The 25,663-nt window shown below is 51.2% G+C and overlaps 1 protein-coding gene across 3 annotated transcripts; it reads left to right on the top strand.

The window, feature by feature from the left end:
* Positions 1 to 25,663, top strand: LIPA (lipase A, lysosomal acid type). 3 transcript variants are annotated; one of them, XM_051982667.1, is made up of 10 exons: positions 8 to 160; positions 2,551 to 2,680; positions 5,469 to 5,586; positions 14,963 to 15,161; positions 16,342 to 16,451; positions 17,717 to 17,853; positions 18,792 to 18,938; positions 19,476 to 19,547; positions 22,987 to 23,058; positions 23,782 to 25,663. In XM_051982667.1, exons 2-10 carry the CDS (start codon positions 2,570 to 2,572, stop codon positions 24,013 to 24,015), a joined length of 1,200 nt encoding a protein of 399 aa, XP_051838627.1. In that variant the 5' UTR covers positions 8 to 160; positions 2,551 to 2,569; the 3' UTR covers positions 24,016 to 25,663. The 3 variants fall into 3 exon arrangements, with proteins under 3 accessions (XP_051838628.1, XP_051838627.1, XP_051838626.1); XM_051982666.1 differs by having other exon boundaries at positions 9 to 160; positions 2,569 to 2,680; XM_051982668.1 differs by lacking the exons at positions 19,476 to 19,547; positions 22,987 to 23,058; positions 23,782 to 25,663 and having other exon boundaries at positions 1 to 160; positions 2,569 to 2,680; positions 18,792 to 19,163.

Below are 25,663 nucleotides of genomic sequence, written 5' to 3'. Positions count from 1 at the left end.
GCCACTTCCCCCGCGCCGCCGCTCCTGATTGGCAGCCCGCGGTAGCCTGAGCGGGTCCGAGCGGCTGGGCAAGGCTGCGAGCCTCGCGTCCCTCCCTCCCTGGTCCAGCTCTGTCCGAACCCTCGCCACGCGCGCCAGTTCGGCCCCGAGCGCGCTTCAGGTGAGTGGGCTTGGCAGCGGCGCTCGGCCGGAGCCCGGGGAGGGCGGCCTGGGCGGGCTGCGGGTCCGCGGGTGCGGGGCTCCGGGCCTGGGGTGGGGCACGAGACCCCCCTGTCCCGGGACCTCCCCGCCGGCTTACTTGGGGGACCTTCTCCCTTCCCTCTGGCTCAGCTTCCCCAGCTGTAAAATGGGGCTGTCCGGAATCTTTCCCAGCTCGAAGCCCTTGCATCGGAAGGGCGAAGCCCCGAGCGTTCCGCGGCCTCAGTTTCCCCTAGAAAACGAAAGCTTGGACCTGGGCACCGGATTCTCCCGGGGCTCTGTGTGAGTGTGAGTGTGTGTGTGAATGTGAGTGTGTGTGAGAGAGAGAGTGAGTGTGCAAGCACGGTGGGCTGCCCCTCCGGTTGTCCTCCCTTTGCCCCCGTGTATTCTCGCCTTTCCCCCGTTCACTTTCCTGCGTGGACGGTGAAAGCTTCCTGAGATTCGCTTGTCTCGGAGCTCTTGGGAAGGGCTTCGGTTGGGAAGCTGGGCTTGTGGAGGGCGCCTGAGACGGGGGACGGAGGTTCTGGAGGGGAGGAGGCAAGGCTGCAGAGTTCCCTAAGGGAGCAGCTTTCGGCTTGTCTCCCTCCAGCTCCCTCTTTTCCCTTTTCCAAGTTGAGTCTTAGCTGGAGTTTATTGGCTTCTAATTGAAAGTAAATTCCTCAAAAGAGTTTTCCTAATTCTATGTGTTCCCGGTGGCAAGTGGGCAGTGGGACAAGGGGGCTAGCATTTAGGAGCCTTACTAAGAAGCCCACAGCTAAGTTCTGGGGCGCAAAGAAAGGCCGAAATAGCCCCTGCTCTGAACAAAGTGACCCAGCATCCCCCGGTAAATGTTTGCTAATTGGGGGAGGGGAGGGGACTAGGGCACCAAGAGCAGGACTGGTTTCTGGTAACATTCTTGACACTCCCTATATATGTGAGGGGGGATTGTGAACAGTGGGAAGAGAAGACAAGGAGTAAATGGACCTGAGTTCAAATCCCATGTCTGCCGGTAACCCAGCTTCCCTGGGCTTCCACTTCAGATCTTTCAAATAAGGGGCTTAGACTAGATGGTCTGCAGGCAGCAGGGACTTACAGGGGTCTGGGTAGGAAGGCAGAAGTCAGCTGGTCCAAATTGGGAAACTGAGGCCCTGAGAAATTGTGGAAGTCACATAGGTGAGGGGGTGGGGAAGTGGCAAAAGCAAGATCTGAGTGCAAAGGCTGCTTCAAAAGTGCCTCAGCCTCCGAGGTCTGAGCTTCAATGTGGGGTCACTGGAAGAGAAAGTCACCTGGTCTTGGGTAGAGGTGGGAGGTCAAAGCTGGAGGCTCCTGCTCACTTTTCTTCTCCAGGTTCTCTTGCCAGGTGACATTTTCCCTGGAGAAAAGCAGACATGTCATTGAGAGGGATCAGGAGGGAGGGGAGGCTGGAGCTAAGGCAACTGGGGAGAAAGAGGTTCAAAATCTAAGAGAGATAGAGACAGAGAGAGACAAAGAAATAGAGAGGAGGAAAGAGGTGAATGAGAGAGAGAGAGAGACAGAGACAGAGACACAGACACAGACACAGAGAGACAGAGAGAGAGAGAGACAGAGATACATGTGGACAGAGAGACAGGTGACAGACAGAAGGAGCAAAGGGAAGAGAGAGGGACAGAGACAGAAAGTAGGAGAGAGAAAGAAAGAAGGAGAGGGGAAGAGAAAGAGAACAGCAGAGAGACAAAGATAGCAAGGCAGAGATACTGAGAGAATATGTGTCCGGGGAGAATAGATTAACCTTAACTGTTTTTGAAGCCCCCACGATTGCCTACTCAGGCTTTCTAGGAAGGAAGTTAAACAGGGCCTCGGTTTGGATAACAGACAGGGCAAAGGTTATGAGAGATGGGGGTGGGGGAACGCTTGGTCATTTGGTCAGATGTTGTTGGGCCCGAGGGAGGCCTCTTCTGCTTTCATTTCTCCTTTCCCCTTTCCTCCTCTTTCCCCCATTTGCTTAGTCATAAAGATAGACTTTTTTTTCTTTAATCAGTTGCCATAAAAATGACTTTTGGTGATTTTTTTTTTTTGTTTTGTTTTTAAAGAGGATTGTAATCGATTTCAGAACAGCAGGCAGTTATTAAACTCCTGCTGTGTGCAGTGAATCCAATGCCGGGGCTGGGGAGAAGGCAAAAGCTTTGATAAGCTATGGGTCTAGTCATTAAGATCTTAAACCTGACTACTAATAGCTGGGATGATCTTAAGCAAAATCAACCAATAAGTCTGCCGAATCTGAGAGTATACCCAGGGCTTCCCCTCCCTCGTTCTCCCCATCCCTCGGTCAATTTTCTCTACTGTTCTTGAGGGGCAAGTCTGATCATTATGCTGACGGTGCTCCCTCGTTAACAGAAAAATCCTTCTGTACAGAATGCAGACGTGGCTCTTTGGCGTGGTGGTCTGTGTGGTCCTTGGCTCGGTGCATTCAGAGGAACACTCCTGGAGGAAGAGACATGTGGATCCGGAAGTGAACATGAATATTGTGAGTTTCCTCTAAAAAGACTTGGGAAATGCTTGGGAGAAAAAAGTCTAGGGGCCTGCTTCTGAGGGTTGCTTCTGGGGACCTGCTTCTGAGGGCCTGCTGATGTCTCTCTGAGAACTTGCTTTTGGGATTCAGCTCATACTTGCTTCTGCCTCCCAATCTTTCTTTTGTCCTGATCTTTAAAATGTTGTCTCCAGCCCCATCTCCTTTGTTTTTCTTTCTCTGTCCTCTTTCCTTCCTACTTTTCTTTCTTTCTTTTTATACCTTTCCCATCTCTCCTCCCTTCCTTTCCTCTTTCTCTTCTCTCTTCTCCCTCCTTCTTCATTTCTCTTCCTCTTTTTTCTTCCATCTTATCTCTTCCTCCTCCTCATTTTCTTTTTTCTCTTCTTCATCTCTCCTCTTCTTCTCTTCCTTCTCTTTCATTTCTTCTCTCTCTTTCTTTCTCTCCCTCCCTCCCTCCTCTCTTTCTTTCTTTCTCTTTTTCTCTTCCTCTCTTTCCCTCTTTCTTTTCCTCTCTCTGTCGTTGTCACTGTCTCTCTGTTTCTCTTTTCTTCTCTTTCTCCCCCTTTCTTTCCTTCTTTTTTCTCCCCTTCTCCCTTCCTTTTTCTTGCTTTCTCCTTCAGTTCAGCAAGAATGATCATTCAACATTAAGTAATTCCTTTCCCCATCCCTTCTTCTCATTGGCCAGAAAATATACCCCCTCCTCCAGCCCCTGGACTTTCTCCACCTCACTGAATGTGGGAGGGTGGTGGTTTTTTCCAGGTCCATTTTGTCTACGTTTGGCCTAGGCCGCAAAGTTGTTACAACTCCAGATGATTAAAAAGCCTCGTGCCTGATAGTTCAGATCAACATGTGAGAGCTTATCTGTCACACCCACGGATTTCAAGGTTTCAGAGCTAGAGCCTGGAAGGAACCTCTGAGTCCATCTAGTCTGACTGAAGAAACTGAGACTTAGGGAGAGTACTTCCCCCAAGGTCCCACAAGCAGGATTTGAACTTGGGGGCCTCCGATTTTAGAATTGTTTCTCTTCCTACTGGACCACACTGCCCCCTCTTTTTCAGTGTCCTAAATGCCCTTTTCAGGCCAGTTTGGTGAGTACAGTGGGTGGTCTCCTTCGGGGCATCTCACTTGTGCTCAACCAGTGAGCCGGATTCGTGAAGTAGTTAGGTTGATAGTCCGGTGTGATTGATTTGTGGGGTCTCCTAAAGAGGAACTTTGGAGAGGTTTTGGCGTTTTGGAATAAGTGTCCATTCTTCTAAGGTGACCACTCGGAAGCAGCCAGCACATGCAGAAATGGAGAAATTCATCAATGTGGGGACCCCCTTTGCTGGCATAGACTTTGCTGTCTATGTTTTGCTGACCAAATATGAGGCTTTTTCAGCCTTCTTTTCATAGATGGGAGTAACCTCTGTGCTCCTAGTCCTTGAGCATCCATCATGGCGGGCTCTTTAAAGCCTTATTACTTGGTGGTCAAAGCCTTCTCACTCTCCCTCCAGCCAGCCTTGACAGACTTATTTCACATTATTTCCCTGATACCCTGGATGTTCCAGCCAAGCTGCTTTGCCTCTTGTTCCCCTGATCAGACTTCCATCTCCCACCTTTGGATCTTTGTCCAGGCCTGCTTGTTTCTTCCCATGTTATTTCATTCCCATGTTTCATCCTCCCGGTACAAGGCAAATCCCCTTGAAGACAGAGTCTGCTTATCATTTTTTTTAAAATTCCCCACCACCTGACACATGGTGATTACTTACTAAATAAGTGCTTTCGGATTGCGTTCGAGGGGAAGTTCATGGCTCGTAGGGGGAGCGAGTGGGATTTGTCATTTCTGACATTGCTGTGAGCCAGGGGGTCATTTTGCTGAGTCGGGTCAGGCTCTCTGGTCACCGGTTTTAGTTTTTCTTCTTCATTTCCATTTTTAACCTTCTCTCCCACTCCATGCTCTTTACCAAGGCTTTTGATAGGATTGATTGGGTTCACTTTTGTTCTCCCTGTTCCCCTTTTGCTCCTCTAATTGAGGAAGCCATGGGTTGTGAAAAGGAGAAGTAGCGGCCCGAATAACTCATGGGGCTGTTGGGAGTGTGGTGGTGGGGCGGTGGGGTGGGTGGGGAGTGTGGCCCCTGAGTGGCGGAGGGGGCGGAGAGGGGGAGACCCTCCACTCGAGTGCCTGGGAAACAATCGATAGTATGTTCATACAGATGCTGGAACAGAGGTCACAAGGAAAGGAATAGGTCATTGACTTCTTTCCTCTTGGCTGCAGTCCCTTCTCTCCCTCAGCTTTTGAATGGATCTATGGGATTGTTAACAACCATTTGGGGCTGTGAGATGGGGAGGAAGAGTCTAGGATATTAGGGCAGGGGGAGATTTGGCAATTCTGAGTCAGAACAGTTTGTTCCTGAGGAAAAAGAAGTCCCGGGGTGTTCAGTTTATATCGGTCACTACCCGCCCCCCTCCCCTGCTCAAGCCTCCAAACCAAACCCGCCACCATCTTGGCCATGTTGGAAGGTGAACGGGGGACCCACGTCTATAACAGATGAAAGTTGGTTTGGGTCCCTGGACAGCCATTTAGGGTGGGTGGGGTTGGAAGAGCACTGTTTGGAGTTGTTCTTTGGCCCCGTCCCTGTGAATGATCCTGAGAGCGCCGAGTCTCACTTAATAATCTGAAAGATATTGCCAGCTGTCGAGTGTGATGAATGTTAATGTCCTGCCCCCCTCCCCGCCACCCCCCCGGTATTCCTTGGCTGTCCTCAGGATTTCTCCCTGACTCACCATTTGGTTTTTCTCCTTACAGAGTGAAATTATCTCCCACTGGGGCTTTCCCAGCGAGGAGTACGACGTAGTGACCGATGATGGCTACATCCTGGGCGTTAACCGAATCCCACACGGCAGGAAGAACGGAGGGGAGAAAGGTACGGAGCTCTCCAAGGGGAATGCCTTGGGATTACTTGGTGGACATCATGCCTGGATTTTGGCAGTGTTTCTTTTTGCTGATGTTGTTGGGTTCCTGATGATGTTGCCCCTTGTGTCTCTCCAATGGGACAGAAGCTGCCTGAGGGCAGGGACTGGGTCATTTTGCCCGATATCCCAGTGAGGACAGTGCTTTTGGGCCTAGTAGGTGTCTAATAAGTGCTTATCAAATCAGTGAATGAGTGAGGAAGGGCCGCCTCTGGGATAGAGCCAGCTCCTGAGACTGACTGCAGTTGGAATATTATAATGTCATCCTTTTGTCATGATTTTTCAACCTGAGACCCCAGAAAAGTTCTGGCCATGTGGCTCTCATGAAGCCGGGTTATAATTGCTTCCTGTTTTAAGGGAAAAGCAAAGGAGGAAGACGGTCCTGGTGGAAGGAAGGAACATCAGTGCTGACTTGGGGTCTCGGGGGGAAGGTCCTGTTCAGTCGTGTCCAGTAGCCTCTGAGTCCCCAGCTCCTCTGTCCCTCATCATCTCCCATCTGTCCAGGCTTCCACGACACCATCTGTCCCCTCCCTCTCCTCCTCTACTGTCCTGTCCCCTTTTTGCTTCAGTCTTTCCCAGTGTCAGAATGAGTTCCCATTTCTCATCGTGTGGCCAGAATATTTAAGCTTCTCTTTTGGTATTTGACCTTCTGTGAATAGTCTGGGCTAATTTTCAGTCAGGGCTGATTCGATCTCCTCAGTGTCTGAGGGACTCTCCCAAGTCTTCTCCGGCTCCACAATCCCAGAGCAGCAGTTATTCCGTGCTCGGCTCTCCTTGGGCCACTTCCGGCGGCCACGGCTTTGACATGGACGGAGCGTGACATCGCTGCTTCTTTAATGTCCGGATGGGCCAGAGCTTTCAGTCAGCAAAGCGCCTTTTAGCCTCCTGGGGGTGATCACCGAGCCCAAGGATATAAAATCTGTGGCTGCTTCCATTTCTTTCCCAGGAAGTGATGGAAGATCTTGTTCTTATGATTTTTTGTTAAGCTTTAAGCCAGCTTTGCACTTTCCTCTACTTCAAGAGGCTTCTTAATTCCGCTTTGCTTCCTGCCATTAGAAGGGGGGGGGGGGCTTGGTGTTTGCCTAGGGTGGGGGATGAACAAAGCAGGGGCTGCTGGCAGGGGGGGTCAGTGGGGGGCTGTTCGGCCCCATATTTTCCCCAGTTCCTCATCTACCCCAGCCAAAGCCTCCACAGCGTTTGATTTACCTCAGAGAGATCTGGATTGTGCTTCGTACAAAGTGCCAGGGAGCCCTCGTTGGCTGGGGGACGGCTCTGGGATCAGGCCCGAGCCACGGAAGAGGCCCAAGGCCCTCCAGCCTCTGCTTCTCTGCCTTGCTTGCAGAGCTCCTGGGCCTCTGGGGAGGCTTGAAACAAACCCCGCCTCAGCCCTTGCCCAGAAGTGTGGGAGGGAGGGTCCTTTGGGACTCCGAGATAGTCGAGGGCAGCCCCTTCGGTTCCCAGTGGAGGAATAGGAGATGAAGAGAAAGGAGGCCCTGGAGAAGGTCGGGGGGCTTCCAGGTGGGGGACCTGATATTTACCTTCAGTACTTGAAGGAGGCATTAGCTTTGTTTGGCTTGATCCAGGTACCTTGACCCCTTGACCAGAAGCAGGGGGTGCAGTTCACAAAGATGCCGACTTAGGTGGAATATCAGGAAGATACTTGCTAATACTCAGGGTTGCCAAAAGTGGCCTGGGCTGCTTGGGCCAGTGGTGAGTTCCCCGTCCTTGGAGGTTTCCAAGCAGGGGCTGGATGGGGAGGAGAGGAGCAGAGGGAAGAAGGGGGTCACTGAGGGTGGAAGGATGGGGGTGAGGGCAGAAGGATGGGAGTGAGGGCAGAAAGATGGGACGGAGGGCAGAAAGATGGTGCCGAGGGTAGAAGGATGATGAGGGTAGAAGGGTGGCTCTGAGGGAGGAAGGTTGGTGCTGAGGAAGGATGGCAGTGAGGGCAGACGGATGATGCCGAGGGTGGAAGGGTGATGCTGAGGGTGATTTCAGAGGGTGGCGCCCAGTCCTCCAAGGGGCCAGGTTACAGACAAGCGATTGAGCAAACCGGCCTCCTGACTGTCAGCAGGAGCACCAGGCCCCTTTCTGTGGATGGGAAGAGGAAGCGCGTTGAGGGCTGGACTCTTCCACTTGACTGACAAAGGGCAAACCTGTGGCCTTTCAGAGAACAGAAGTTCGATCAGCTGCTGGTCACCAGCGTGGCTGCTGTCAAAGCACACTCTGTGCCCACTTGGGACAGCTAGGAAGTGTTATGTGTCTGAGACTAGATTTAAACTCAGGTCCTCCTGCTTCAGGGCTGGTGCTCTACCCACTGCTCCCCCTGTTGCCTCTGACAGTATATTTGAGCTTCTCAAGTCAGGTCCTGATTATTCTGCCCTCCCCCTGGGGTAGAAAGGAACTGCAATTAAAGTTATATTCTGAACTTCAACCTCCCCCCCCCAAAAAAAAAGAGAACATTTTCTTTTACTCAACAGAACGCAGAAAGAGGATTCTCTATGAAACGGAGTCTCCATTTTGTATTATTTGGTTAAAAAAAAAGAAGAAGAAACGTGCATGTAACTGCTTGGCTCTGCTTCCCTCTGACTTTGTTGTCCCCAAGTGAAATGGGTCACTTTGGAGGTGGGGGGTCCCCTGATCCTTTGGAACTAGAGGTCTCCCTCCCCCTGACCCTATGAGAGTGTCCCCTGGCCTTTGCAGGTAGTGATCTCCCCATCATTGGAGGGCTCCAGGCAAAGGTTGCATGCATGGGGGTCTCCTTGAGAATTGTGCTATTGTCCCCGTTTGACAGATAGGAATACCGAGGAACAGCTTTTCTGGGGTTGTCTGGGAAGGGCCTGAGGCAGACTCTGACCCATGAGACAGGCTCCAGCTCACTGAGCAAACCTTTAAAGTACTTTGTCCGTGGGAGTTCTCATCACACTAACAATTGTGATCATTGGGATGATTTCGCCCCCAAAGGGAGCGGCCAGGGAGGCCCCCCTTAGAGAGCCACCTGGAGCCGAGTTAGGAGGGGCTGAGTGACTTGGCCAGGATCACACGGCCGAATGGATCGGGGTGGGGCCGGCCCTGGAGGAGGCAGCGAGGCTGAGAGGCTCCCGTTCGTGCACAGACGGCGACTGGAGAATACGGACAAGCAACAACCCCAATGAAAGCCCTTGCCAGCTTGCTTGGTCCTCACCAGGGCCCTGGGAAGCAATGTTCCCATTGGACAGATAAGGTCACTGAGTCCCAGGTCCCCAGTTACCCCTGGATCCCCTGCAGAGCCAGGCCCCCAGACGGCTGCCTTCTGAAAGGGCTTCTGGGTGCAGCTCAGGGGCTGGGCCTGGCAGGGGGAGGCCGGGGCTCCGGGGCTGGGGTCGGGCCAATATCTGCCTGGATCTCCTCCCGGGAGACTAGGTGGGAAGCTGCCTCCGGCCTCTGGGCACAAGGCGGCCGCCCTGCTCCACTCCGGGAAGGAGCTGGATGAGGAGGGCTGGCAGGGAGGGAGCGCAGGCTCGGGGTGGGAGGTTCCCGGAGCCCATCGGCTCCCCGTCGTGCCCTCCCCAGACAGCAGTCACTGGCATTAGCCCGGAGGCCCCTGGGCGGGAGGAGCTTCCGAGGCACCTCTTTGTGCTTGGGAAAGCTTCCAGCTGCCAGAGAGGGGACACAGGGGGGGATGTTAGCGCTCCTCCCGGATCCCGGGGTCTCCCCTCGGACAGTCTCGACCACTCAGCCTCCCCGAAATCATCCCTTCATTCGTTCCCCAGAATACAACGGGAGGCCACTCGTGCACCCGATTCCCAGTGAGTTTGCAGTAGAGTGTCACATAAGCCTTTAAGCCTGACCCAGGATGAGCCATTCCTGAAGCTGCCTCCTGGTTCGCTGCTCCTGCTGTTACCTGGGAGGCCAAATCCCGCTGGCCTCCGCAGCCTTTCAGACACTCAAACCCTGCTCTCGGGTCCTCTGGGAGCCTTCTCTCCCTGGGTTAGCTGTGCCGGGTTCTCCCAAGGGTCCTAGGTTTAGATCTGGAAAGAACCTTACGAGTCTTTTAGTACAAATCCCTTTAGCTCATAAAAGAGGTAAGGGGCGGGGGGCTAGAGAGATTTAATGATTTACCAGCTCTTTGTAGGCAAGAAACGAATTATTACTGGATTCTATTTTGGGGTTTCTCTTCTACAAAGACTTTCTGTATTTTGGGGGGGCCAGTGTGAAATTGTCTAAAGGAGACTTACCTCGTAATATGCTTTGAAGTCTGGAATATGGCAGCCTGGAGTCAGGAGGACCTAAATTCAACCTCGGGCACTCACTAGCTATGTGACTTTGTTTGCCTCAGTTTCTTCATCTGTTAAAATGTGAGTTGGGCTATATGGTTTCTGAGTTTCTTTTCAGCTCTAGAACAATAATCCTACAGATATTGTGATTTTTATTGGTACAACCTCAAACATATAACTATATTTAGAAAGTATCGCCATTTTTACTATATTATTTCAGCTTAATCTTGGACATTGCTTTCCTTCTAATTATTTAGGTCTTCCCTCCACCCCCTTTTATCCATTTATTTTTATAATGACTCTTTTTTACTGGTCACTCTTAAGTTCAAATTATTTTCCAAATATTTAATGATATTTTTTGTTATCAGTGAAGAGGTTTTTTTTTAAATAATGTTTTCTTGACTTTTGTTGGTTGATTAAATAATAACAATTTTTGTTAAGCTTATTTTTTAGCCTGTAAACTTAGTTGAACTCACTCATTGCCTCAGTTAATTTTGTGTTAAGACTAATCTTCTACATAAATAGTTGAATTCAGTAAACACTTTCATCCTTTTAAATAATCTTGTTTTCTCCCTTTGCTACATTAAGCCTTTTAATCTTTAGAACTATTAGAGAATAGTCATTCTGAGTGACAGTGTTTCTAATGTTCCCCTACTGCATGCAATTAATGCTGATTTTCAAACTTTTTAATCATGTTGAGGAAAAATCTACTTATTCTGATTCTATTTTGGTTTTTTCTCTAATCATGACGGATAGTATTATTTTACCAAAGACCTTTTCTATATCTGTTGTTAAAATCCTGTGGTTTTTAATATGCTTTTTAAAAAAAATTTTATTTTATTTAATAATAACTTTGTATTGACAGAATCCATGCCAGGGTAATTTTTTACAACATTATCCCTTGCACTCGCTTATGTTTCGTTTTTTCCCCTCCCTCCCTCTAACCCCCCCCCCCCAAGATGGCAAGCAGTCCTATATATGTTAAATATATTTAATATGCTTTTTAAAATTAGTATGACAGTTTTTCTAAGACTGAGTAATACAGCCTTTCGTTATTGGAATGAATTACCTACGGTTATGATAAAGATTTTTTAAAATGTTCCACTTCTGATAGTTCAGTTTACTCTTTTTGTAGCTCTTTCTTTTCAGGAAATTGACCTAAAATTTTCTTTTTTCTTTTCTTTTTCCTTTCTTTTTCTTTTTTTCTTTCTTTCTTTCTTTCTTTTTTTTTTTTTAGTATTGTCCTTATCAGGATTTAGGATTGAAACCATATTCTGAAAAGAACTGGATAGCATTTAGAACTCGCTCAGAGACTTGTGGGAAGTTCTCAAAGCAGCCAGATTTCTCCCATATTAGGAGTTTGTTTGCCAGTCTGTCCCTGTGGTGGGAAGAAGTGATGAAATTTCCTAGGATTTCAGAAAGGAGCACAGCAGGAAGCTAGAGTCACAGCAGAGGTCATCCTTGTGAGATAATGAGATTGACAGCTTTTTAACAGCTTTTCTGAGGATTAAAAAACTTTAGCTCTTAGATGCAGCTTTTTTTTTTTTTTTTAATCTATGGTTCCCATTTCTTCATTGTTCGAGAAATGGAAGCTTCCCTGCGATTTCATTGTGAAAGGCACTTTCTCTCCTCCCACGAAGGGCTGGATTATGGCTCATTTTTTGGCCTTTGTAGCAGGCCTTTTGAATCCCCAAAGACTTTTAACCCATCCTTTAAAAGGGCGCTTAGCTAAACAAGTCCTTCAATGACCATCTAATCCAAGGAGAATTTATTAAGCTCCTCTCCCCACTTCCCTCCCAGGCAGAAGGTAAACTCCTTGAAGGCAGGAATTATTTCATTTCAGTCTTTTTATTATCAGTACCTGTTACAAAGTAGGCACTTAATAAATGTTGAATGAATGAATGAGTCAGGAGACATGATTGACAAGCTCGCAACCTCAATTTTGTAAAATGGGTATAATGATACTTCTACTCTCTGTCCCCTAGAGAATGTAGTGTGGGAACCTTAAACCATGATATTATTATCATTGTTATTATTATAACAACATGTGGCCTTCTCTATCAAGTACTTCCCTCCTCTTGGTCTGTTTCTTCCTCTGTAAAATGAAAGGTTGCATCTTTTTAGTTTAGCTCTTTTTCATTCCTTTTGGCAAAAAAAAAAAAAAATTCCTTGACTTCTCTGTGGTTAACATCTCACTTGTTTTTAACAGACCAGTTTTTGATCTGTTAAGTTTCCTCAGTTTTATGCTCCAAGAAATGCTGGTGAGCTTGGTTCTTGGCAGGCCCCATGAGTTTACTCAGTTTCAATCAACTGAACTGTGGCCCCTGGAACAGTTGTTAAATCCATCAACCAGTCAGTCAACTAACATTGTTAAGCTCCAGACTTTGGGCCAGGGGGTGAGCTGAGCAGTGGAACTTGGTCTCCTAGGCTGACTTCGGGTCATCCTTGTTGACTGATCCTGGTTCTTCTCCCTTGATCCCCTTGGCCCTGCCTGAAGTTCTGTCCCCTCATTGGTGGGGCTGCCAGATGTTGCAAGGATAGCTTGCCCAGGAGACAGAGGAAAGAGTGCCCCGTGTGGAGACGCTGCTACTTACTACAGGGGTGACCGTGAGCCTCAGTTTCCCCTTCTGCCAAATAAAGGATTGGACTAGTCATCTGAATGGGAGGGAAGAAATAAGCTTTTTATTAAGTGCTAAGTGCAGATAAGATCCTTTCAGCAATCCTGTGAGGTACACGGAAGCTAACTGAGTCAGGCAGAGGTGGAATGGGATCACCTAGCTAGAAAGTGTCTAGGGATGGACTTGAATTCAGGTCTCCCCAACGGCAGACCCAGCACTCTCCGCTGTGCCCGAGCTGCCTCACAGCTGTGCCGCCAGTAAAACCTGGGCAGAAGTACCCGGAAGGCAGAGTCCTCAGAGTTGGCTCTGCCACCCCCCCACCCCCCACCCCCAACCCCCAGGCTCAAACTAAAATTCTCCAGGCCTCAAGTCCAAGAACCATTATCCAATACAGGCTCTGTCCAAGGTCCTGTCGTCTTCTGGCCCCGGTACACCTTGAGATGGTGCCAGTGGGAAGTTGTCTGTCTGCTCTAAAGCCAAAGCTGGGCTCTGGACTGGGATCCACTTCTAGCTCTGCCTTTGGGGGTTCCAGAACAGGGCGGCCCCTCCTGAGCTTTTGAAGCTGCTATTCAGATTGTCTCAGGCTCGTCCTGGAGGCTGCCGGCTTACAGCCATGGGATCGCATTGGTGGGGTTGCTTATTTAAAGCCAGGAGAAATCTGGTGCAGTTCTCTGGCCTGCCAAGGCAGTTTGGGACTGTGTCAGAGAGGCCCCGGGCTCCCCTCACGGGCCTGGGTCCCATGCACACCTGGGAAGGATGCCCCCTGTGCTTTTACTTACGGCGTTGGTGACAATGTGAAGCAGAGAATCCTGGGATCCCCTTCTGAGACGTAACAGACCTACTTTGTGATTTCATGGGCATGAGGAATGTCTGTTGGGGAAACCTAGTCTGCCGCCTGCTCTGTGATAGAAGCGGTGAGGGAGGCGCTTGAGTGAGGGCTCAGGGTCCCGCGGACGGGAGGCGAGGGAGGTGAGGGAGGCGCTTGAGTGAGGGCTCAGGGTCCCGCGGACGGGAGGTGAGGGAGGGGCTTGAGTGAGGGCTCAGGGTCCCGTGGACGGGAGGCGAGGGAGGCGAGGGAGGCGAGGGAGGCGAGGGAGGCGCTTGAGTGAGGGCTCAGGGTCCCCGGACAGGATGCGCCAGAAATTGGCTTTGAGCCCACACTGGCTGTTAGTCTGCCATTCCTCTATGTTTCCAAGGTGATTCTGATCACTTGCACCGGACTTCTAATCCATTTCCAGTTTGCCTGATTGTTCTGCATTTGGCCCATGTTTTGTCCTAGAATACTATTAAATACTTCCTGCAAAATGTTGCCGAGATCGACACAAACCTCCTACGGACTGTTTCCTGACCTGCCTTCCAGAAACTCGGTCCTGGTACGGCTTGTGTCTGCTGAGGGCCGGCAGGCCTGGGATCACTGCTTCCCTTTCTGGACATTCGCTAACCGTCCCTTTAGTAATAATCCACTTTAACCTTTTGCCGAGGAAAGACCGACCTTCCGACTGATTCTCCTTCCTTTTTTGAAAATCGGGATGCTTCCCTTTTCCAGGCCCCGGCCACCTCCTTTTTCACTTGAGCTCTGCTTTTTCGGTGGCTCATAATCCCTTACGTTTGGTTGTTCATCTCGACCGTGGGACCTACGCTCCCAAAGGGCAGTTAGGCCCTTTTACTACCTCCTTATCTTGGGTGTTAGTTTCCTATCAGTCACTTTTTGTTCTGTTCGTGTCCAAAGATCATTCTCCTCGGCAGAGAAACAGAAACAAAATGAAACTCCCAAGTTTCCTTTCCTTTGTAAGTTCTTGATGTCTCTTTTCCCTCTCCTCCTGCCAGCGGTGGACTATTTATTTATTTTTTTGCTGAGGCAGTTGGGGCCCCACAGCCAGGAAGTATTAAGTGTCTGAGGTCAGATTTGAACTCAGGTCTTCCTGACTTCAGGGCTGGTGCACTACCCACTACACCATCTAGCTGTCCTAGTGGTCTTTTTTTTTTTTTTTTAATTAAAAAATGATTTTTAGCATTCATTTAAAACATTTGTTTGAGTTCCAGTTTTCTCCCTCTCTGCCCTCCCCCCTCCATTGAGAAGGCAGGCAATATGAGGTTGATTTTACAGGTGGGATCGTGCAGTACGTTTTCCTATTAGCCATGTTGCAAAATAAAACACACGGGAAAAGGAAAATAAAGGAAGCAGAAAAAGTGCTCTCAGATTCATGGGAGGGGTCGTGGTTAGGTGGATAGAGAATCCTGGGATACAGGAGGAGGCCTTTGCCAGGCTGGAGCGCCCCGACAGCCTGCTCCCTGCCGATAGCTTCCGGCCCCCTTAGTCCCATCTCTGGGTGGGCCGACCACCCAGCAGCCCCTGAGCCGCAGAAGGTGGGAACTAGGACTGGGGGCTTCCTGAGTGTCTCCCCTCGTGACCGTCCCCAGGCTCGGGCCTGGCTCACCACGTGCGCTCTGTCCCCCAGGACCCCGGCAGGCGGTGTTCCTACAGCACGGTCTGCTGGCCGACGGGAGCAACTGGGTCACGAATCTGGACAACAGCAGCCTGGGCTTCATCCTGGCCGACGCCGGCTACGACGTGTGGCTGGGGAACAGCCGGGGGAACACCTGGTCCCGCAGACATAAGACGCTTTCTGTTTACCAGGACAAGTTCTGGGCTTTCAGGTGGGTGAAGACGAAGCGGGGAGAGGGGGGCAGTCGGAGCTGGGCCCTGACCTCCCCTAGTGACTGCTCCATGCCGTGGGCCAGACTTGTGGGTTGATGGCAACAGCTGCTGTTTCTTCGGTGCAGAACACGAGGCGTGTGGGAGTTAGCACCTGATCTGTAAGTTTGAATCTGTTCCCAGCGCTGGGACTTGGGACAGGTTGTGTCTGCTCTGGGCCTCAGTTTCCCCATCTGGGAAGTAAGGGTAGAAATACCTGCCGAACCCCCCAGAGGGGAGCATTGGGAAGCTCCATTGGAACAACATCTACATCAAGGTCAAATCAAGAATCCTTGAATCCTATCTTTAAGCCCCCATTTTTTGGGCCGGCACAGTTTCTCAAAACATAGGCACTATTGACTACTTATTTATTAAATGCTATTTAATGTCTAAAACCATCACTGACACGTTATGAAACGGGCTGAACTCCCGGCTAAAGCATTTAAAACTATCCTGAAAATGCTCTCGTTGTTTAAAAGCCCTTCGCCGCCTTCTTATGTTGGACTCGTACTTGTACCTTCGTGATAGCAACAGTGTCTTGCGCATAATCAGTGATCGAGAAGTGTTTCGATCAATTTAAATTAAAAAACCAAGGAACCCTACAAAGCACAGTGACTGCCTCCCACCTCCCACCGCCAGTTTTCTTGAAGCAGATGGTGCGGCCACAGAAAGGGTTAAACGTGGAGGGCAGATCCTCCCCCAGAGCCTCAATGGCTGTAGGACATCGGCGGGTCCCATCCCCTCTCTGACTCAGTTTTCTCATTGGGGAAATGGGGATAATAACTACATGGCCCAAGTAGATTGTGAGGAGCGAGTGAGAAAATATTTAATGTCGGGGTGGTTTCCAGTGGCACAGAATTACGCATTTGCGTAATTAATGTGAAATGCGAATTGCCTGTTCACATCTAAGTTGAGGACTCTGGGCTTGGAGTCAAGATCTGCTTCATGTCCAGCTCCTCTGAGCCGGGTGACGCTGACTCAGTTTCCCTTAACTCTCTGGGACTCAGTTTCTTTTTCTGGACAGTGAGGGAGCTGGACTCGCTGACCCCTGGGGGTCCTCCCAGCTCCGGCTCCTCCCGCGTCCTCCAGGAGGCGCAGGGATTGGTGGGATTCCTCTGGGGACATTCTCTTTTTACGTTGCAGCTTTGATGAGATGGCGACCCACGACCTGCCCGCCGTGGTCGACTTTATCCTGAACAAGACCGGTCAAGAGCAGATCTATTATGTTGGCCATTCCCAAGGCACCACCATCGGTAGGTCCCAGGAGTCCGGCCCTCCTGGTGATGGGGCTCCACTCGGAGAACAGCCTTCCCTGAGGGCAGCTGGGCTCGTGGGCGTCCTGCTGTGTGCGTGCGTGTGGATCTGTGTGCATGTCTGGGTGTCTGTGCATGTGTGGGAAGGGACACACGTGTATGTGCACAACATGTGTGCATGCGGGTGTCCATGTGTGTATGTCTGTGCAGGGGTGGAGGGAAGGAAGGAAGGAAGGAGAGAAGAAAAGAGGAAGGGAAGGAAGGAAGGAAGGAAGGAAGGAAGGAAAAAAAGGAAGGAAGAAAGGAAAGAGGAAAGGAAGGAAGAAGGGAAGGAAAGAAGGAAGGAAGGAAGGAAGGAAGGAAGGAGGAAAGGAAGGAAGGAAGGAGGGAAGAAAGGAGGAAGAGAAGGAAAGAAGGAAGGAAGGAAAGAAGGAAAGAAGGAGGAAAGGAGGAAAGGAAGGGTGCAGGTGTCCATGTGTGTGCACTCACATGGGTGCATGTCTGTGGGGGGAGGAGACAAGCTCACGCCGGACCTTGTTAGTCAGACAAGGAAGCTCAGCTACGGGGCCCTGACCTCTGATCTCAGGGGGTTGCTGGGGAAGGACTTCCTCACTAGCCGGAGGCAGACGGGCGCCCCCTCGGTCCCTTCCTCTCCCATTTTCTCTGGCGAACAGTGACACAAACTGAGCAGACGCCTGCGTTGCTGTAGCTCTTTGAGGCTTGTAAAGCACTTAGCTCGTCTTGACCTCCGCCAGGCAGCGAGCTCAGGGCCAGGGCCGTCTCCCTCTCTGGCCGTCTGCTTGCTTCTCCCATTACTGAGGAGACGGGCCGGGCCGGGAGAGGGGCCGCCCTTCAGTCAGGGAAGCCTGGGGTCCGGCGGGGGCGAGGGGGAGGGGGCTGCTGGGTTCTGCAGGCTGAGCCCCGACCCCTGCAGCCCGGGGCCGGGCCCTCTGTGCTGGGCAGGAAGGGCCGGGTGGGCGCCCGGCCGGAGCCTCCTCCAGCTGCTCTCGAGGCTCCTTGAGAACACGCACTTGACAAGCTCTCGAGGCCCCAGAGCCAGAATCCCCGCCCTGGGTCAATAGCGGCGCGGGCCCGGCCTCACGTGTCCTGCTGGATGTGGCTCCTGGAGGGCTTGGAGGGCTTGGAGGCCCGGGGCCCTTCGTGCCTCTCGGAGGCTCTAACTGCAGCCCTTTCCCGGGGGTGGGGAGAGGAAGGGGGCGCGCGGGTTGGGGCTCACTGAGGCCCTGTTCTGTCCCCTCCCCCAGCCTTCGTCGCCTTCTCCCGCCTGCCCCAGCTGGCCAAGAAGATCAAGATGTTTTTTGCGCTGGCTCCCGTGGCCACCGTCAAGTTCAGCACGAGCCCCATGGCCAAGCTGGGAAACTTCCCAGATCTGCTCTTCAAGGTAGGAGACCCCGAGGGGGGTCAGTGAGCCCAGTGCCCTCATGGTGGGGGGAGAAGCCCCCGGGAGGGGGGCTGAGCAGCGGAGGCCGAGAGCTTGCAGGGCCGCGGGGGCTCAAACTGTCCCCGCTTCCTCCTGGGAGCCCTCGTCGCTCTGCCCTGGGCCTGTGGCTGCTCCCACTGGAGAGGACCCAGCCGGGGCCGTGGGGGCTGGGAGCTTATTTTCCATGGATGGTTATTCTCTGTGAGTAATGGGGACTACTTAACACCATGCAGAGAAGACCAAGACGAATGGTGTGGATGGGAAAGCCGGGGTCCGGCCGGGGTCCGGCTGGGGTCTCCAGAGATCTGGGGGGGGGCATCCTGGCTCCCCTGCCTGGGAGCGGGCCGCTGTGGCTCACTCCCTGAAGGAACTTTCTAACAACCGGCCATAGTGCAACCAGCCTGGGGTGCGCTGGGCTGTATCCGGGGCACACTGGGCTGTATCTGGGGCGTACTGGGCTGTATCCCAGGGCGCTCCTCTGCAGAAGGGATGGCTCAGTGGCTCCTGGCAGAGCTGGGGCCACTTCCTGGGTGAGCCGGGATTTTTGGGTCTGTAGAACTGCCCCTGGGGTGTTTGTGGGCTGAGCAGTCCCTCCCCAAGCTTCCCCCTTCCTACTTAGGGCCGAGATAATTCCAGCTGTCTGTCTGTGGGAAAGATGCTTCCCAGAGGCCCCGGAATCGGCAGGAGAGGCTCGGCTTGGGGAAGCAAGAGCCGGGGGCTTGGCGTTACAGGATCTGAGTTCGAATTCTGCCCCTGCCTCTGACTACAGGGCCATCTCCCCACCCCGCTCCCCCTCGGGGTCCCAGTTTCCCCTCCTGGTCCCTGCCCACCCCGGCCTGAAGCAGAGCTCCTCCCGGTCCCCGGGGCCTCCTGAAAGGGCGCCCGCTGTTTCTGTGCAGGACATATTTGGGGTGAACGAGTTTCTGCCCCAGAACTGGGTTTTGAAGTGGCTGGGGACCCACGTGTGCTCACACACCCTCCTCAAGGAGCTCTGCGGGAACCTGCTCTTCGTCATCTGCGGCTTCAATGAGCGCAACCTCAACATGGTACCTGGGCCCCCGCCAGCCGCCCGGCATGCTCCCCCTCCCTCCTCCTCCCTCCCTCCCTCCTTTGGGTCCCCTCTCCCTCTCTTCCTCCCTCTCTCTCTCTCCCTTCCTTCCTCTGTACCTCCTTCCCTCCTTCCCTCCCTTTCTCCTTCCCTTCCTTCCTTCTTTCCTTTCTTCCTCCCTCCCTCCCTTTCTCCTTCCCCCATATAATCGCCCCCCCCAATGATTTAGTTGGGGCTGAACCCCCCCCTTTGCACTGGGGAGGGGGGTGGGGGAGGAGAGGGCCTGGGGCCCTTTACCTGACTGGTTCTCGTGCTGACTCAGAGATTCCCTTCTGCCTTTAACATCACAAGGAGCCGCATGTTGGGCTCAGTGTCAGTGAACATGGAAGGGAGGGGTGGGGGGGTAGGGGGAGCCCCGGGCCCTGGCTTCCAACCCCAGACCCGCCCCTTAGGATCCTAGGCGCCTGGGGCTGGGGTGTCAGGGGCTGGGACACCTGGGGCCGGGCGCGCTCTCACTCTGCCTTTCTCTGCGCAGTCCCGAGTGGACGTGTACAGCACGCACAATCCGGCCGGGACGTCGGTGCAGAACATGTTGCACTGGAGCCAGGTAGGCGCAGGTGTGGGAGCTGGCGGCTTGCATGGAGGGGGGCCGGAGTCAGGGTCACTGTCTGCCTGTGCCTCAGTTTCTTTCTCTGTCACATAAGGAGGAGACGCCAGAGGCTCTCCCTCCGCCTCCCTCCTCGGGTTCCTACGCAGTGCTGGCCTCTCAGCCCCCTCTTCAAAGAACCAGGGATGTGCTCACCTATGCACGTGTGTGTGCCCCGGGAGAAGGGGGTCCTTTGAGAGCAGGGACTGGTTTTTGTTTGTCTCTCATTCCCGGTCTGTGCCTTCCACACAGCAGGTGCTTAATAAATGCTTGTTGGATTATGTTAGGGGAGCCTAATGGTCTCTCATACCTGGGTCTGTGCCTTCCACACAGCGGGTGCTTAATAAATGCTTGTTGGATTATGTTGGAGGAGCCTACTGGTCTCTCATACCTGGGTCTGTGCCTTCCACACAGCAGGTGCTTAATAAATGCTTGTTGGATTATGTTGGAGGGGCAGTGAAGCCCAGTGGAACGAATGCTGGACTTCTCATTGGCAAACTTGGCTCGAACCCCAGCTCTACAGCTTCTTTGTGGGGGACTGTGGGCAAGAGCAATAACAGGGGCGCTTGCCCCTGCCCCCCTTGCCATGAGTTATGGGCAAGGAGTCTTGCCAAGGTTAGCTCGATATGCACGGCGCTCTATTGTCACTGGACTAATAGCTGAGAGAAGATGGGGGGCGCCCACGGCCACCGGGGGTCCCAGAGTCCTGAGAGAAAATCCTTTCCCTCACTCCCTGCCGGACCCTGCAGACTGACCCCCGACCAAGAGCAGGACAAGGTGGAAGGTCATATTCTTGGGGCTTGTTCTGTAACTCGGCTAGGACTTGGCTACCTGAAACCTTGGGGGACTGCAGAGGAGAAGGATTTTCCCACAGTGCTCAGCGCTCCCCCCATTGCTCTCCTGACTAGAGTGCTCTGTAGCCTGGGGACACGAGTTTCCCACCCCCCACTTTGTCCTTTTGCTGTTGTCCTTCACCAGGAAACTCACCCCCCGGCCTTTCTCGGGAGGTCAAGATCGGCTGCGCCTGGAGCCGCCTTAGGGAGGATTTTTTAGAAAACACTTTAAACAATTAGTTTTAATCTTCTGAGTCTCCAGCTCAGTCACTTTCCATCCCAGTCCCAAGACTGACTCCTCATTTTTTTTTTGTTGTTGTCAAAAAAAAGTCGATGGGAAAAGAGCGTGAGCCTGAAACTTTGTATCCCAGTGTTCTATTTTCTGCTGGCTGCCCCCTCCTCCCTACACAAGGAGGAAGACTCCATAACTTTCACTATCATTTCTGCTCTGAGTTGGCTTTTAGGCCTCTGATGTTTACATCGGGGTGATCACTGTACACAAAGTTTCTTTCCTTTGTTTCCCCTCCGCGTGTATCTCCTTTAGATGATCCCCAGTGCAGAAAAGCAGACCCTCTTTAGTTCCCAATACATGATACCAGCTTCCTCCCTCTGACTTTTCGTGTCTAACCTGGGATCTATTTCCACTGTTTATTTCGCTCTGTATAAATCCACACAAATCACTTTTCTCTAAGTTTCTTGTGTTCCCTTTTTTTAATGTAAATTTTATTTTTGCCCAATTACACGGAAAAACAAGTTTTAACTTCACTTAAAAAAAAGTCAAGCCCCAAATTCTCTCTCTCCCTCCCTTTAACCTCTTCCTGGTTGAGAAAGCAAGCACAGGGGCAGTCCCCATTATTACCTCCTGAAAAGCCCAGCTTGCTCTGAGATCACTTTCATTATGGCTTCCCACCCTGATCTCCACCCTCCACCGGCTTTATTGTATTTTCTATCTATGCGCTTTCCTTAAGAAATTTCTTCCTGGGTTGAAATGTGCCTGCTGAGCCCCCTGGGTCTTGAGAGCATTTTTGGAGGGACAGGAGTAGGGAATATAAACTTGAAAATAATTTCGATGAACACAGATTAATATTTAATTTTATTTAATATTTAATGTTAAATAATTTAATAAATTTATTTAATAATTTAATATTATTTAATAATGAAATAATATTGTTTAATATTATATAATAATTGATACACTTTTGAATATCCCCAGTGGTTTGTCCCCTACCTCCATAGAACCCTTGCCCACAGCAAAGTGCGTTTAGCAAAGCAGCCCCTACGGTGGCCGGGTTGACCAGTGTGCCTGACCCTGCTCCTGCACTTAGTGTTTTTCCCTGTTTCTGCAGAGCTGGGAATGCTGCTTTTCCCTGACGCCCTCTGGTGGCGTCACTGGCCATAGTTCCCAGAGGAGTGGGCTTGGAGTACAGTTCCACTCCAGCCTCGGTGGCGCAGGCTGGATGCCCGGTGTGGGGCTTCTGGCCATCCCTGGCTGCTGCTGGCCTTTCCCTGGCACACGGAGGCTGGAATTGGGGGTTTCCTGGGCTCTGGGGCCCTGCTGGGGGCAGCTTCAGGGGGATAATCCGGAGGTCTTGAGCCTTTGTCATAATGTCTTAGATTCTCCTGAGGATTGTGAGCTAGATGTGATACTTTAGAGGTGGCAGAACAGCCTCGGATAGTGTAAAGGAGGTGGGGCCAACAAATGAGGCTGACCCCCCAGCCCCTGGGACCATGATTCTGGCCAAGACTTCAGCTCCTGGGCGTGTGCAGGCAGAATTTCCACAGTGGCTCATTTGGAACGAGTCCCAGTGATTTGTGGGAATACACGGTTTGACTGAAGAAAAACACAGAGACCTGACTGCAAACAGGAACAGAACTGGGGTATTTAATTCTGAAGGAAGCCGTTAAAAAGGAGCAGCAGTAAATGCTGGATTTAGGTTAAATGCTGCGAGCCATTTTGTCTCTAGAATAGGTGGGGGGCCAGGAGTGCAGAACGTGGCCTGTGCATGCCCTCGGCACATTGTCGCTCTTTGCTACCAAGGGAGGTTCTATGTGGGGAGATCATCAGGAATGGAAATAGAGCAATGTTGCAGCGAGGTCAGCGAGCATTTATTAAGTGACTTCTGTGTGCCAGACATTGTGCTTAAGCAATTGGAGCAAAAAGAAAGCCCATCCCTGCCTTCAAGGAGCTTAGACAAATATAAAAGAGAGATGAGAGTCAGGGAGGAGGGAGGAGTATCTAGCAGAGGGAGCAAAATACAGAAGAGTCTGGAGGGAAGCTTGGAGAGGAATGGGGGAGTGAACACGCTGGCCTGAGGGAGTCTAGAAAATGGAACTGACCAATCAGAGGAAGGCGCTGCAGGGGGCAAGTTCCTTTTGGTGAGGTGGCTTCTGGGGGCTGGGGGAGACCATTCATTGGCTCGGAGGACAGACCCTCTTTAGCTTTTGCCTTTGTTTTTCCAGGGGGGCACATAGTAGGTGTTTGATAAATGCTTGTTGTGTTGCCATTCTGACATCTGATGCCTCAGGGAACCCTTTCTAACCTTTTATGTTAAATTCTGAATGTTTAGGCTGTCAAATCCGGAGAGTTTAAAGCCTATGACTGGGGAAGTCGAGATAAGAATTACTTTCATTATAATCAGGTAAGGGGGCTGGAGCTCTGATGATCCGATGACCTCGGAGGTTCCTTGGTGGGTGGGTGGGGAGGATAGGACACTGTCTGAGACACCAGTAGGAAGTGGGTGGAGTAGTTGGAGGCCACTTTTCTTTGCTCATCACATGTACATCAGAAGTGCCAGCTGAGGTTCCCCTTCCTTTTTATCTCCCCCCCCTGCCCCACAACAGACTGTGGTGGGGGTGAACTTTGTACCTCCATTTTGGGCTCGGATTTTTCCAGTGGAAATGAAGTCAGCAGATCCCAATTATTAATTGAAGCTTTTTTTCTTCCCTAGTAGTATTTTATGTTTCCAAAAGCACACAAAGATGGCTTCTAACATCCATCCTTATAATATTTTGTTCCACATTTTTTCCCTCCCTCCCTTTTTCCCTCCTTCCCTCTCTCCCTGCTTCCTTTCTCTCCCATTTTCCTAAGACAGTGAGCAATCTGATACAAACCAAACACACACAATCTATATTTATTATGCTGTGCAAAAATAATCAGACCCAAAGGGATCTCCATCGTTCTCTCTTTAGATACGAGTGGCCTTTCCCGTCCCAAGTTTACTGGAATCGTTTTGAATCACTTCATTGCTGCCTCTCCCTCATTTTTGACCAAACTAAATTAAAATCATGTGGTTCTTGGTTTATTGTAGCTTTAAAAACAATCAGTGACTTAAAAATGGGCTCTCTTTGGCTTTTTCCCCCAGACTGAGCCTCCTTTCTACCAAATTAAGGACATGCTGGTTCCAACAGCCCTTTGGAGCGGGAGTCGGGACTCGCTGGCGGACCCCAAAGACATGGGCCTCTTAGTGACTCAGATCACCAATCTCGTGTACCACAAGAATATTCCGGAGTACGAACATTTGGATTTCATCTGGGGCCTGGACGCCCCTGTGAGGCTCTATAATGAGATCCTGGACCTGATGAAGAAGTATGAATGAGGTGCCCCGGGCAGTTGCTGTTCGGGCCCTTGGCTGAGGGCCCTGGCGGTCATTTTGTTGTTCTCTCTAGTCGTTTTGCACTTTCCTAAAGCTTTTTGTACGAGCAGGTTAAAGGGCCCTTCTCTGCCTTGTTCTGTCTCTGGCCTAGCCCACACTTTGTCCCGGGCCTTTGGCCTTTGAGCTCTCCAGGGGTGGCAAGGCAAGGAAAGATAGTCTGACTCGCATCCCTCAGAGTCCGAGTATCTGAGCTCCGGGGGGTTGATTTCCCCCCATTTTAAAGACGGGGAAGCTATTAACCCAAAGCTCTTTTAGCATTTTTAAAACTTCACAGGCTGTGGTGAAGATTCCCAGAGCCCCCCACCTGGGTTGTTTATCTAGACAGTTTAGAGGCTGTCACCGGGGACAGATTCTGCCAGATCTTGCCACCCTAAAGTCCTGGATCTCTGATGAGAGATCCTTTAACACCGGAAAAACTGAGGGCGAGAGCCACATTTTATCCTCCCTTATATTTGTAAGGAGAGACGGCTCTTGTGTGCCCCCAAGCCTCGATCTACTTCTCTGCACCCCCTGTTCCTGGTGCAGCCTCCGAGCCAAACAGAACAAATTGTGGACTCTTTCAGTGGGAGGGCCTTCCAAAGCTTAGATAGTCCTCTCCTTGTCTCCACCCTCCTGACCCCACAGCCCCCCACCCAACCAAGTCTTCCATGGGTAACCATCAGATTTTTCAAGAGAGACGACATGAGCCACGAAGCAGAGGGCTGGACTTCGGACTGGCTTCCACAGCCATTGCTGATTCTGGCTAGTTGTATGAGCCTGGGCTTGCTGGGATCACTTACCTGCTTTTTCTTTAAGTCAATAGACCTGTAAACCTCTGTCTTTTGTTGGCTATGTGACACAGGGCAAGCCTTGGGATCTCAGTTTACTTATCTCTCAAATCAGGGAAGAGATCTTGAAGGCCGCCTTACGTTCTAGCTCTGATTCTGTTGGGTAACCATCTCTCCTCCCCTTTTAAACAAACAAGCAGTGAGCTCCCCGGCTCCTATTTCCTAACCAAGTGGGCAAGTGTCTGAGGAGCCTTGAATGCCTGCACTAACTTAAAAGTGATTTGCTTAAATAGCTTGAAAACTGCTTGTACCTAAAACCCTAGAGTCTGAAGCTTTGGGGCTCTGCTGGTTAAGAGACCCAGATGCTGTGAAGAAGGTGCCCCACATTTCAATGTTTTGGTGAAAGCCTGAGCAACACTCACCCCTACCTCATTCCCCCACCTGCTCCCCAAGAAAGGAGCTCAGTGTAGCCTGGAAGCAGCCGCTGTTGGCTTTTGCTTTCTTTTTCCTTTCAAAATGACCACGAGAATTCATCTCCTTAAACTCAGGGAGTCCTAGCCTTTGAATCTTGTCATTTTAGCGGTCTGGATGCTTTGACTGTTTCTGATTTCCACACATTTGTGTCTTTGTGGGTAACCAGAGCAGGGGGTGTTGATACTCCTGACATAATTTCCTCCTTGAATTAGAGACTAGGCTAGAATTTAGGGATTCTGGGTTATGTTGGGAGGACCCCCACATGTGCAAAGGTTATTTTGTTACTGGCATGTTTCAAGTTGAAGAATATATATCCAATAAAATTGAATGACCTATACAGTCATACAGAA

The sequence above is a fragment of the Antechinus flavipes genome, chromosome 2 (genome assembly GCF_016432865.1).
Source record: "Antechinus flavipes isolate AdamAnt ecotype Samford, QLD, Australia chromosome 2, AdamAnt_v2, whole genome shotgun sequence".
In the NCBI taxonomy this organism is placed as follows: domain Eukaryota; kingdom Metazoa; phylum Chordata; class Mammalia; order Dasyuromorphia; family Dasyuridae; genus Antechinus; species Antechinus flavipes.
This window is presented reverse-complemented; position numbering and strand designations above follow the sequence as displayed.